The following is a 12,539-nucleotide window of genomic DNA, read 5'->3' as shown; positions in this document are numbered from 1 at the left end:
AAGAAATCACTGTAATTCAGAACAAACCGTGAAGCTTCCAACAATTGACAAGATGCTCACAGCAATCTTCCATAGAAAATGTGGGTCCTGAGACAAAACCAGTTGAGAACCTCTCTAGAAGATTAAAGGTTAAAAATGGACCCTTTTCAATAAGTACAAGGCCTTCAGGTCCAGACTCCATTGCTATTGAACCCTGAATAGCAGTGTCGATGCAGAACCATAATGATTGTATTGATGATTACTTGTGGTGGAGTAGGGAATTCATTGTAGTGTATATGATTAGAACTGTAAAGTATTGTATGAACAGGAGAGCATTTTAGATTGACATGAGTCAGTAGCAGAGATGTGGCTGATGTGGCTGATGTGTGAGTGGTGACAGAGAGAGCAGTGGGATTGAATTGGAGTGTATCTCTGTCAAACTCCTTCGTCCCTTGTGGCCGTCTTCAGACACACTTCACATCACAGCCACCAGGCATGCAGTACGTTAGACAAGCGTCCTCCGACACCCTGTCAGACAAACGTCAGAAATGCTGCCACTGAACGACGCAAGATTAAGACCCACTGACCCTCAACACTACTCCTCATCCTCCTCCTCTTCTGATCTTTGTACTTTTGTCTAGTCAGCCTCCTCCTCTCCCTCTCCCTCTCTCTCCCTCTCTTTCTCTCTACTTTTCCACTGTCTGGTAACCTACCAGTCTGGTTGATAATCATTCTCTTGTAGAAAGAACCCCATGTTTCACTTAATCCTTTTTTAATGAAAACCATTAAAGTGGTGGCAAATTGATTTCAAACTTCCACTGATATAATGATCTTCTTAAAATTCACTTTGTCCTCGCCCAGTTAACAGTGATCCATCTCATTATTCAACTATTGTTGAGAAGTAATTACAGCTAGAGGATTTCATTTTAACTTAATTGCAGAACAGAATAGATTCTTACTAAATTCAGTTACCAACACATTAGTATTTGATAAGAAGGGAAATAGCATGGAATGCAATGGCAGCAAACAGAATTAAGTATTCTAAACAGCCGGTCAAGCATAAACAAGGCAAGGACTGATAAGAACCAAACCCTGCTTAACAGCAATAAACTGGGCTTGTCTGTGAATAAACAGCAGTGTAATTATGAATGAACTACCGTTAGGATTATTAAAGTAATTTTGTTTTGTTTTGTAAGGTAAAAAAAGTACCATCAAACTGCTGACTCTATAGCTCTAATGTGTAAGGTACCTATAAAATATAACAAAAATAAGCAAAAGAGTCACAGAGAAAAGTTAATGGGAATGTGTGTCATTGCAGTTCCCTATCAGGGTTGATTAACAGGCCATGTGCATCCTGATTCTGGTCTACAGATTTCCACAGCAGAGCAGAAGTGAAGACATTAACATGTCAGCCACGCATTATTATGCCTAGCATAATCACCACCCCACTCAGAGAGGTAGCATGACCGATTCTCCTCTACTGCCTTTCATGTGTTTGCATCCTAATGATTCTGTCCCCACAGATTAGTCTGTGATGATGGGATGTTTTAAGTCTATTAGTGATAGTGAACCATCCAGGCCACCTCAGAATAACCCAAACCTGCGGCTAATCATCCAGCTAATCTTAAAATAAGACAAATTTAGGGCTAATTTGGTTACTTTTTCTGTGTAAGACTTTGGTAGATGCCCAGTGAGCGTGGGTTCAATCAAACCCCAAAATTTCACAGAACCACACCATCCATGTGTCCAGTCAGTCTGTATTTCAGTCATTCCAAGTGAACCTCCTGAAGTTTTGCTGTACTTGGGCCTTTCCCTCTCTCTCTTCAGACCTTTTCTTTATAGACCCCACATCACAATCTCATTAGCATTAGCAAAGCCATATAAAAACTGAGGACCATGGGTTTTTAACTGCAATGGCAACCAATAGTCTATTCACTTTTAATGAAGTTATTATATTTGCTGGCAGTTAGCTCCTATAGCAACTTCATGGTGCTCTGCTGTAGTGAGACATTTCATGGATTCATATTATTACACCATTCGCCCGTTACCGAGAGAGCATCACAGCATGCTGTAAATTTAATGAAGCAAGAGCTTTCTGTTGCCTTTGTGCTTTAGGCACCTGAGGTTTGAGTGGGAACAGGAGGTGTGTGGGTTGCTACTGTAGTATTTCCATGGGAAAGAGGTAGACTTGTGTGTCTATGAAGTCTCTGTTTCTTTGTTTTCATGTCTGAATGACAAACCAGGCTACAACGTAACACGGAACCCAAACCAGCTGCGCACGTCATCGCGCGCCATCGTGCATAAATGTATTTTGTCCCCCCACATCAAACGCGATCACGACACGCAAGTTAAAATATCAAAACAAATTCTGAACCAATTATATTAATTTGGGGACAGGTCAAAAAGCATTAAACATTAATGGCAATTTAGCTAGCTAGCTTGCATTTGCTAGTTAATTTGTCTTATTTAGCTAGCTTACTGTTGCTAGCTAATTTGTCCTGGGAATTAAACATTGAGTTGTTATTTTGCCTGAAATGCACAAGGTTCTCTACTCCACCAATTAATGCACACATAAAACGGTCAACCGAATCGTTTCTAGTCATCTCTCCTCCTTCCAGGCTTTTTCTTCTCTTGACTTTATATTGCGATTGGCAACTTTCAGAAATTAGATGCATTACCAGCACTGACCTCGTTTGTCTTTCAGTCACCCAAGTAGGTATAACCAATGAGGAGATGGCACATGGGTACCTGCTTCTATAAACCAATGAGGAGATGGGAGAGGCAGGACTTGCAGCGCGATCTGCGTCAGAAATAGAACTGACTTATATTTTAGCCCTTGGCAACGCAGACGCTCATTGGCGCACGCGTGCAGTGTGGGTGCAATAATTGAATAACATGTATGTCTAAATTTATTTTGCAACACGAGCGGTGTAGTTAGCCTGTTAGACGTAAGAGTATGAAGCTATGAAATCAGAAAAAAATGATTTCTGTTGGTGTCTAAAACTTCTGTCCGCTCTTTAACATGATTTTAAGTGTACATAAATATGGTACACTATTTCCCAAAATGGGAATATGGCATAGAAATGCATGCCATTTGCCAGGTAAATTAAATGTCATTCTCGCAGGTGTTTTCTCCTTTCCATGATGGGCTGCAGGACGCCCCTTCCACACCACCACATCTTGCATATCCCGTAGGGGTCTTCGGACACACAGTCACAGGTCTGAAAGGTAATTTTATCCTTCCTTTGCTCTCGCTGCTCCGTGGGGTTAATGTGAGGCAGTGTTTAATCCAATCTAAACACTGAACAGATTTCCCATATGCCCCTGTCTTCTCTCCACAGTGACCCTGTCACACATGGTTTTTGTCAATGAGGCCTGATGAGCCTGGCTGCAAATGAATCCCCTCTGTGTTTCATAATTAATGCCCATGGATGGTGTGGAGGAGGATGCATCTTCCATTAGGTCATGTAAAATACAGGAGTTTTAATAGACCATTAGTCTCTGTTAGCGAGTTAGCGCTTCAGCGTTATAAAATGTTCTAATATTTATACTTGAACTTAGTCGTAAGATCATTCCCGACAGTGTGCTTACGTTGGATTCATAAAAGATACTGAGCATAAAAAACCTTGCTTACGCAGGTTCTAAGAGGCCCATTTGTAACTTATACAGCTGTGATCTATAAATCTCAAATTAACTTAAAATTGACGGCACCTGAACGTGCCTTACAATCAACGATTTCCCCTTATAGAATGCTAGCACAAATGAGGGTTTAGTCAGGAATAACCATGGACCAAAAGAGAAAAGCAAACTTGTGGCAGGATGCAGCTGAATGATGGCTGTGATATACCCGACCTGTCACTCATTCCCTCTGGGATGTCCCAGTAGCGAGGAATCCCAGAGTGGACAGTACTTGGACATATACAGGTATGGCATGATTACAGCGTGTCTTCCTTTCCAGATTAGGGGCTAAATCCGAGCACAAATCTAACAGGACATGTATTGGGAGACGATAGTGATTTATAAACAATGGATCATCATGTGCAAAAAAGTCATTTGAAGAAAGTCTTTGAAAAGTCTCTCTCTTCTACAAGCTCGGTTTCAATGTCTTCCAATAAGGCAACAACAGCCATGGTTACTTTTTTCTAATTTGACACACTATTTATAGGACATCACATCCTGTTTTTAATTCAAAACACCTTGCGTCTGGTAATTAATTCCTCACACCTACAATTTATCATTCCTAACAAATTGTTCATAAAGCTAATGCAAAGTTCACCACAGGCTTGGATACATATGCGTCCCAAACTGCAATACCCCTACATAACTAGCAGGAAAATCACTTACGTCAAGTCTAGACTTTGCGCAGAGATAAGATTATTTCCACGTCAAAGTAAGGTTTTATAAATAACTACTTATATGTGGTTTTCTGCGTAAGTCAGACTTAAGATCAAAATTTATCATAAGTCCGTTTTAAAAATGAGGCCCCAGACCTCTCTCTGATTGCAGGCAGAGTGAAATGGCTAGGGGACTGCGGTAACCTCTGTAATGGCAAACTACCACCTGTTCTGCATTTCTTCTGTGCTACGAAATGAGAGTGTGTTTGGAATCAGTAATAAGACTGGGTGCTTAGCAGCATCTTCAGCGTTTGGTTTGGTTGGGTGAACACGGATTGTGAACATGTTTAAGTTCTGGCAGAGCAGGTACCTGAGGAGGAAAAACTAGCCTGAGAATTCTGCTAACACATCATTACAACTAGGCTGTGAGAAGGTTGGTAATGTCTTTACCTAGTCACTAGTTTACTAATTCACTGGCCTTGTAGTTAGAGTGTATTCCCTGGGATTGGAAGGTTGTGAGTTCAAAACCTGGCTGAGTCATACCAAAGACTGTAAAAGAATGGGACCTGATGCATCTTGACTTTGGCACTCAGCATTAAGGAGATAGTGTTGATTGGGGGTAAGGCCCTGTGATAGACTAGCATCCTGTCCAGCGGGGGTACTTGTACATCATGCTGCCTCACGCTACAGAAACAGGAGGCTAGGTGCCTGCCCTATGAGCTGTTCTGGCTTGTACAAGCCGAGAGCCTGGGACTATGAGGTTCTATCTGCATTTTTTGTCAAAATTGAGTTAATGACATATCCTTGTTCTGTTCAAGGTGTAGTATATAGTACTCTAAATACCCCAATTCATGTTGTTAAGTTCAAAAGAATACAAGATAAAAATTGCTGACACCATTCAAACCAATGAGGGTTCAGAACTTTAAATCCAATTATGTCAGAAGCATATTTTTACAGATAGAACCTTATAGTCCAAAGCTCTCGTAGTGACAAAGTTTTACAGACAACACTGTAAAGTCACAATTCTGGAAAAACATGGTGACGTTTTTTTGGCTATATTTGGTTCCTCTGTCCCTGTGTGGTGTCCTAAATGTGGACTGAGCTCTACAGCCCGGTGTGCACCCTATCATATCTCTCTGGGGGGAGTTGAGGGCCTCTCAGAATATAAAAATGGCCATTGAATCTGCTAGTGCTACTTAGCCGCCAGCTAATCTCCCAAGCCAGTTGTTCCAACGGCATCGTTACCAGTCTGAACCCATCTCATTTTATGGCCTCTATAACACAGTAGGAGGAGAAGGCTTTGGAGACAGTGGAGAGGAGGAGGCTGGCTGCCAGTGTAATTTAGTACCTGGAGGATCAGCTCACATTAGGCCAGCCTCCAGTGCACCCTCTTTATTAGTCTAATTGAAACAGAAACGGCGGGGTGATAAAGCTATAACAACACCCCCATGCCTTCGCCCCTGAGCCAGAACCCGCTGCGCTGATACGCCCGCCGCAGCTTGCAATAAACCATAAATAAAATGGATAGCAGAGGGGACTGGGCCATGCTCATTGGCTCATTGACTCCGAGGGGCGCTTTTAGCTTTCATATCGCATGCACTAGAAAGATTAGACAGCAGTCAGCAGCAGGCCTCTTCTCTATCTCTGCATGGCCCAATCTTTCTGGCCTTTTATCGACATTGCTTTTTAAGTGGGGGAAGACCCAGCCAGTAAGGCCAAAGACGATAGACCTGGACCCAAGTTTTAGACTCAGAGGAGTTCCTGTGAAACGCAGTGTGACTTAAACCAAATGTTCTGAACTGTACAGTATGTGTCATCATCTCCTCTATGGTACCCTGTTACAGGCATCATCTCCTCTATGGTACCCTGTTACAGGCATCATCTCCTCTATGGTACCCTGTTACAGGCATCATCTCCTCTATGGTACCCTGTTACAGGCATCATCTCCTCTATGGTACCCTGTTACAGGCATCATCTCCTCTATGGTACCCTGTTACAGGCATCATCTCCTCTATGGTACCCTGTTACAGGCATCATCTCCTCTATGGTACCCTGTTACAGGCATCATCTCCTCTATGGTACCCTGTTACAGGCATCATCTCCTCTATGGGTACCCTGTTACAGGCATCATCTCCTCTATGGTACCCTGTTACAGGCATCATCTCCTCTATGGTACCCTGTTACAGGCATCATCTCCTCTATGGTACCCTGTTACAGGCATCATCTCCTCTATGGTACCCTGTTACAGGCATCATCTCCTCTATGGTACCCTGTTACAGGCATCATCTCCTCTATGGGTACCCTGTTACAGGCATCATCTCCTCTATGGTACCCTGTTACAGGCATCATCTCCTCTATGGTACCCTGTTACAGGCATCATCTCCTCTATGGGTACCCCGTTACAGGAGTCATCTCCTCTATGGTACCCTGTTACAGGCATCATCTCCTCTATGGGTGCCCTGTTACAGGAGTCATCTCCTCTATGGTACCCTGTTACAGGCATCATCTCCTCTATGGGTACCCTGTTACAGGCATCATCTCCTCTATGGTACCCTGTTACAGGCATCATCTCCTCTATGGGTACCCTGTTACAGGCATCATCTCCTCTATGGTACCCTGTTACAGGCATCATCTCCTCTATGGGTACCCTGTTACAGGCATCATCTCCTCTATGGGTACCCTGTTACAGGCATCATCTCCTCTATGGGTACCCTGTTACAGGCATCATCTCCTCTATGGGTACCCTGTTACAGGCATCATCTCCTCTATGGTACCCTGTTACAGGCATCATCTCCTCTATGGGTACCCTGTTACAGGCATCATCTCCTCTATGGGTACCCTGTTACAGGCATTATCTCCTCTATGGGTACCCTGTTACAGGCATCATCTCCTCTATGGGTACCCTGTCACAGGCATCATCTCCTCTATGGTACCCTGTTACAGGCATCATCTCCTCTATGGTACCCTGTTACAGGCATCATCTCCTCTATGGGTACCCTGTTACAGGCATCATCTCCTCTATGGTACCCTGTTACAGGAGTCATCTCCTCTATGGTACCCTGTTACAGGAGTCATCTCCTCTATGGTACCCTGTTACAGGCATCATCTCCTCTATGGTACCCTGTTACAGGCATCATCTCCTCTATGGTACCCTGTTACAGGCATCATCTCCTCTATGGGTACCCTGTTACAGGCATCATCTCCTCTATGGGTACCCTGTTACAGGCATCATCTCCTCTATGGTACCCTGTTACAGGCATCATCTCCTCTATGGTACCCTGTTACAGGCATCATCTCCTCTATGGGTGCCCTGTTACAGGCATCATCTCCTCTATGGTACCCTGTTACAGGCATCATCTCCTCTATGGGTACCCTGTTACAGGCATCATCTCCTCTATGGTACCCTGTTACAGGCATCATCTCCTCTATGGTACCCTGTTACAGGCATCATCTCCTCTATGGTACCCTGTTACAGGCATCATCTCCTCTATGGGTACCCTGTTACAGGCATCATCTCCTCTATGGCTACCCTGTTACAGGCATCATCTCCTCTATGGGTACCCTGTTACAGGCATCATCTCCTCTATGGTACCCTGTTACAGGCATCATCTCCTCTATGGGTACCCTGTTACAGGCATCATCTCCTCTATGCTACCCTGTTACAGGCATCATCTCCTCTATCGGTACCCTGTTACAGGCATCATCTCCTCTATGGTACCCTGTTACAGGCATCATCTCCTCTATGGTACCCTGTTACAGGCATCATCTCCTCTATGGTACCCTGTTACAGGCATCATCTCCTCTATGGTACCCTGTTACAGGCATCATCTCCTCTATCGTACCCTGTTACAGGCATCATCTCCTCTATGGGTACCCTGTTACAGGCATCATCTCCTCTATGGGTACCCTGTTACAGGCATCATCTCCTCTATCGTACCCTGTTACAGGCATCATCTCCTCTATTGTACACTGTTACAGGCATCATCTCCTCTATGGGTACCCTGTTACAGGCATCATCTCCTCTATGGGTACCCCGTTACAGGCATCATCTCCTCTATGGGTACCCCGTTACAGGCATCATCTCCTCTATGGGTACCCTGTTACAGGCATCATCTCCTCTATGGGTACCCTGTTACAGGCATCATCTCCTCTATGGTACCCTGTTACAGGCATCATCTCCTCTATGGGTACCCTGTTACAGGCATCATCTCCTCTATGGGTACCCTGTTACAGGCATCATCTCCTCTATGGTACCCTGTTACAGGCATCATCTCCTCTATCGTACCCTGTTACAGGCATCATCTCCTCTATGGGTACCCTGTTACAGGCATCATCTCCTCTATCGTACCCTGTTACAGGCATCATCTCCTCTATTGTACACTGTTACAGGCATCATCTCCTCTATGGGTACCCTGTTACAGGGATCATCTCCTCTATGGTACACTGTTACAGGCATCATCTCCTCTATGGGTACCCTGTTACAGGCATCATCTCCTCTATGGTACCCTGTTACAGGCATCATCTCCTCTATGGGTACCCTGTTACAGGCATCATCTCCTCTATGGTACCCTGTTACAGGCATCATCTCCTCTATTGTACACTGTTACAGGCATCATCTCCTCTATTGTACACTGTTACAGGCATCATCTCCTCTATGGGTACCCCGTTACAGGAGTCATCTCCTCTATGGCAGGTAGCCTAGCGGTTAAGAGTGTTGGGCCAGAAACCGAAAGGTTGTTGGTTCTAATCCCAGAGCCGACTAGCTGAAAAACATCTGTCAGTGTGCCCTTGAGCAAGGCAGTTAACCCTAATTGCTCCTGTAACTCGCTCTAGATAAGAGCGTCTGCTAAATTACAAAAATGTACCTTGTTATTGGCTTATTAGTGTCACCTGCTAAAACCACTAGCTATATCAACATCTCTCTGCTTAGTGAAAACACTCCTGGTTGTCGGGTGACACACCTCCCCCTTGGACACAGAAACATGTCAGACAGAGAGAAATTTCCTTAGAGAAATCCTGTACCCAGCTCACCACAACACCACAGGGTTTTCATTTCTAGGAGGAAATATTTGGGGTTGGACAACAACATAAGAGTTGGTTAAGTTAAAAGCCACTTTGGCTAAAATAAGAAAATGATATAATATTGTACTTTGAGACAGGAAAAAGAGACAGTTGCAAGGCTATTTGTCTTTGAGAAAAGACCATAATAACGCTGCTGTGATGACACTTTTATCTTGTATTTAAAACTGAAGTTCACGGAGTAGATGAGAGACCGGTAAGCCTGGATATTTACTGCTGAGACTGACGCTAATAACACCTAGCTGGGTGAATGATGATAGAAGATGGTTTCGGAAGTCATCACTGGTGACTAGATAAATACTAGTCTGAATACTGCTCTAATAGGAAACACAGTCAGACGCCTGCTGGTTCTCTTATCTCTATGTGTGCTTGAGGAATCCCAGAGCGAAGCAAACATCTTCCTGAGTGTGTGTGTGTGTGGTTGACAGGGCTGAGCCAGGTCAATGGATATGATTTATCACCCTATTTAAGCCCTGTACATCAGTGAAAGCTGGTGGCATGAGCCTGTCCTCTTCTAGCTCCTCCGACCAGCCTCCACTGCTGTAATATTTTCTCTACTGAGGAGAGGCAACGTCTCCTTGAGACAGAATCAATGGTGGAGTGCTGCACTGCCTTCCAACAGGCTAACAATGAAGCTGCAACAATTACAGTCAGACACACAGCCTGGAACGAAGTCCACACATATCTCTGTAAATAGCTGGGGATGAGAGGAAAAACACTAACATTTTTTGTTAAAGATCCACTTGTGGGTTATTCTTGGTATACAGACAGGACAGAACCCTATTACATGTTCACAGATTGAAAAAAAACAAAAAAACAGTAGCGTGATTGATCTAGGTCCCTCAGTGGGTATTCAGCCAAGCAATGCATTCTGTTGAGCATGATACGCATTAGGAAGTAATACTGTATGTGTGTGTAGTGTGTCATGAATGTACCTGTATGGAGAGGCAGAGAGGAGGGCAGATGGCCTGTTTTATGGCCTCCATTAGGTATATGATCAGACCAATCCATCATCCTGAGACACTAAGGTTATGCTCTGGAATAACACAGGTCTTATAGACATGTACTGTACTCTGGTAGGATAGGGTCTATGACCTGTCAGTGTTCATTCTCACACCTCTCTCTATATATACACGTTAGGTTTGGTTCCCCTCCCTCTAAAAGGCTTTATGATGAACAAGAAAGTGTTTTCTGTAGTTACACTTTTATTTTGAGTCAGCGTGGATGCTGTTTACTCGCAGTTTGTGTCCAACTCTCATTCTCGCTCTCATCCTCCCTCTCCCCCCTCCCTGTCTCTCTCTCTCTTCTCCTCCCCTCCCTCACTCTCTCTCTGTCTCTTCTCCACCCTCTCCCCCCTCCCTGTCTCTCTCTCTCTTCTCCTCCCCTCCCTCACTCTCTCTCTGTCTCTTCTCCACCCTCTCCCCCCTCCCTCTCTCTTGTCCCACAGCCTTTGTGTTGAGCTGTACCTTTCCCCAGCGGCCGGCCTGTGGGGATGTGTCTGTGAGCAGCCTCCACTCTGGGGGAGAGGCCTACTTCTACTGTCTGACTGGGTACCAGCTGCAGGGAACCAACACACTGACCTGCCTCAACGCCAGCACCCCCTACTGGAGCGGCACGGAGCCGCAGTGCCGCGGTGAGGGCTGGGTGCAGCTTGCTACATACCTCCCACCCCAAATACCACAATGGGACCAGTAGACCTTGCTATGCACATATACTTTCTCCACAGTTATTGAACATATTAATAGACACAAACACTTTTCCCTTCTCAATCCTTATCAAATAGCATTTCAAAAACGAATTCACATGTGATTTGTCCTGTAACTATTCCTACCAGGGCATCAACACAGTTCTTCCCTCTGCAACAAGTGAGGCGTGTAACCACAGGAATACGCTGTCCTCGCTGGAGCAATTAGACTCCACTAGAATGATCTCACACACACTCAGCTTGGTGTTGCTCAAAAGTTAATTGGGGTTTAATCATTGTGAGCTGCAGTGTCTGTTGCACTGGGGTGGTGAATGTTAAACAGCCAGCCCTATTCAGTCAGGCCTCTCCTAGGAAGTAAAGCTTTAAGTCAAACAAGACACGTTTTTGTTGTTGTTCTCAGCCGAACCAAGGACTGCGTCATATTTTCTCTTCCAAGAAGTTCACCTCTTGAGTCTGCTTGTATTCGTCTTGCATAACAAGCACAGATTCAGACAGGGTTCAATCCCTGGTGGAGGAACGTTTAGAAGCAGACAGTTTAGATGCAGGATCTCATTTTGCTACTCAGATGAGCACCAGTGATGAATCGTGAGTGAATGTTTTAGTCCTGGGTTGGAACAATGGGTCTCTACATTGTTTTAACATTGAATGGAGAGCAGGGAGGCTCCCTCCTTGCGTTGGGCATCGTCAAGGCATAGTTTAGAAAATGTGTGGAGAGAGTATAAGGATTCTCTCGCCTACCATTTATACAGTGTGTGTGTGTGTGTGTGGGGGGGGGTATGATTACTGATGGCAGGGCAGAGTGCCACAGAGCAGGTTAAGGCTGCTGCTCTGCTTTAATTAAGCCTTGTGTCTACCTAGCTTACCTTCACCTCGTCTGTTGTACACTGTTACCAATACCAGACCCACTCTCTCTTTTATTTATTTACACAAGCTCAAAGCTTGCTCTTACTCACCACCTCGACTCATTGTGTTCTCCGGATTTATCTCTAGTCATGGTTTCCCAGGGTACAGTATTCTCTGTCGTTACACATTCTGTTTGACTGAGATTTAAGCAAATGTTTTTCCCAGACTAAAATATGTCTCTCTTCCTCCTCCTCCCATTCCACCCTTCTCCTTTCCTCTCCTCCCATCCCATCCTTCTTCTCTTCTGTCCTCTCCTCCCATCCCACCCTTCTTCTCTTCTGTCCTCTCCACCCATCCCATCCTTCTTCTCTCCCTCCTCCTCCCATTCCATCCTTCTTCTCTTCTCTCCTCTCCTCCCATCCTTCTTCTCTTCTGTCCTCTCCTTCCATCCCACCCTTCTTCTCTTCTGTCCTCTCCTCCCATCCCATCCTTCTTCTCTCCTCTCCTCCCATCCCATCCTTCTTCTCTTCTCTCCTCTCCTCCCATCCATCCTTCTCCTCTCCTCTCCTCCCATCCCACCCTTCTTCTCTTCTGTCCTC

At 44.9% G+C, this 12,539-nt stretch overlaps 1 protein-coding gene across 2 annotated transcripts in view; it reads left to right on the top strand.

The window, feature by feature from the left end:
* The window catches only part of LOC106581239 (seizure protein 6 homolog), a 209,775-nt gene that overhangs the window by 175,778 nt on the left and 21,458 nt on the right, over nt 1-12,539 (top strand). For both annotated transcript variants that reach the window (XM_045703872.1, XM_045703871.1), the window contains exon 5: nt 10,840-11,025. In XM_045703872.1, coding sequence (XP_045559828.1) covers nt 10,840-11,025 — 186 coding nt within the window. The remainder of the gene's footprint in view (nt 1-10,839; nt 11,026-12,539) is intronic.

This window comes from Salmo salar, chromosome ssa20, assembly GCF_905237065.1.
Source record: "Salmo salar chromosome ssa20, Ssal_v3.1, whole genome shotgun sequence".
NCBI classification, from domain to species: domain Eukaryota; kingdom Metazoa; phylum Chordata; class Actinopteri; order Salmoniformes; family Salmonidae; genus Salmo; species Salmo salar.
Note: the sequence above shows the minus strand (reverse complement) of the source record. Positions and strands in the feature narration are given on the sequence as shown.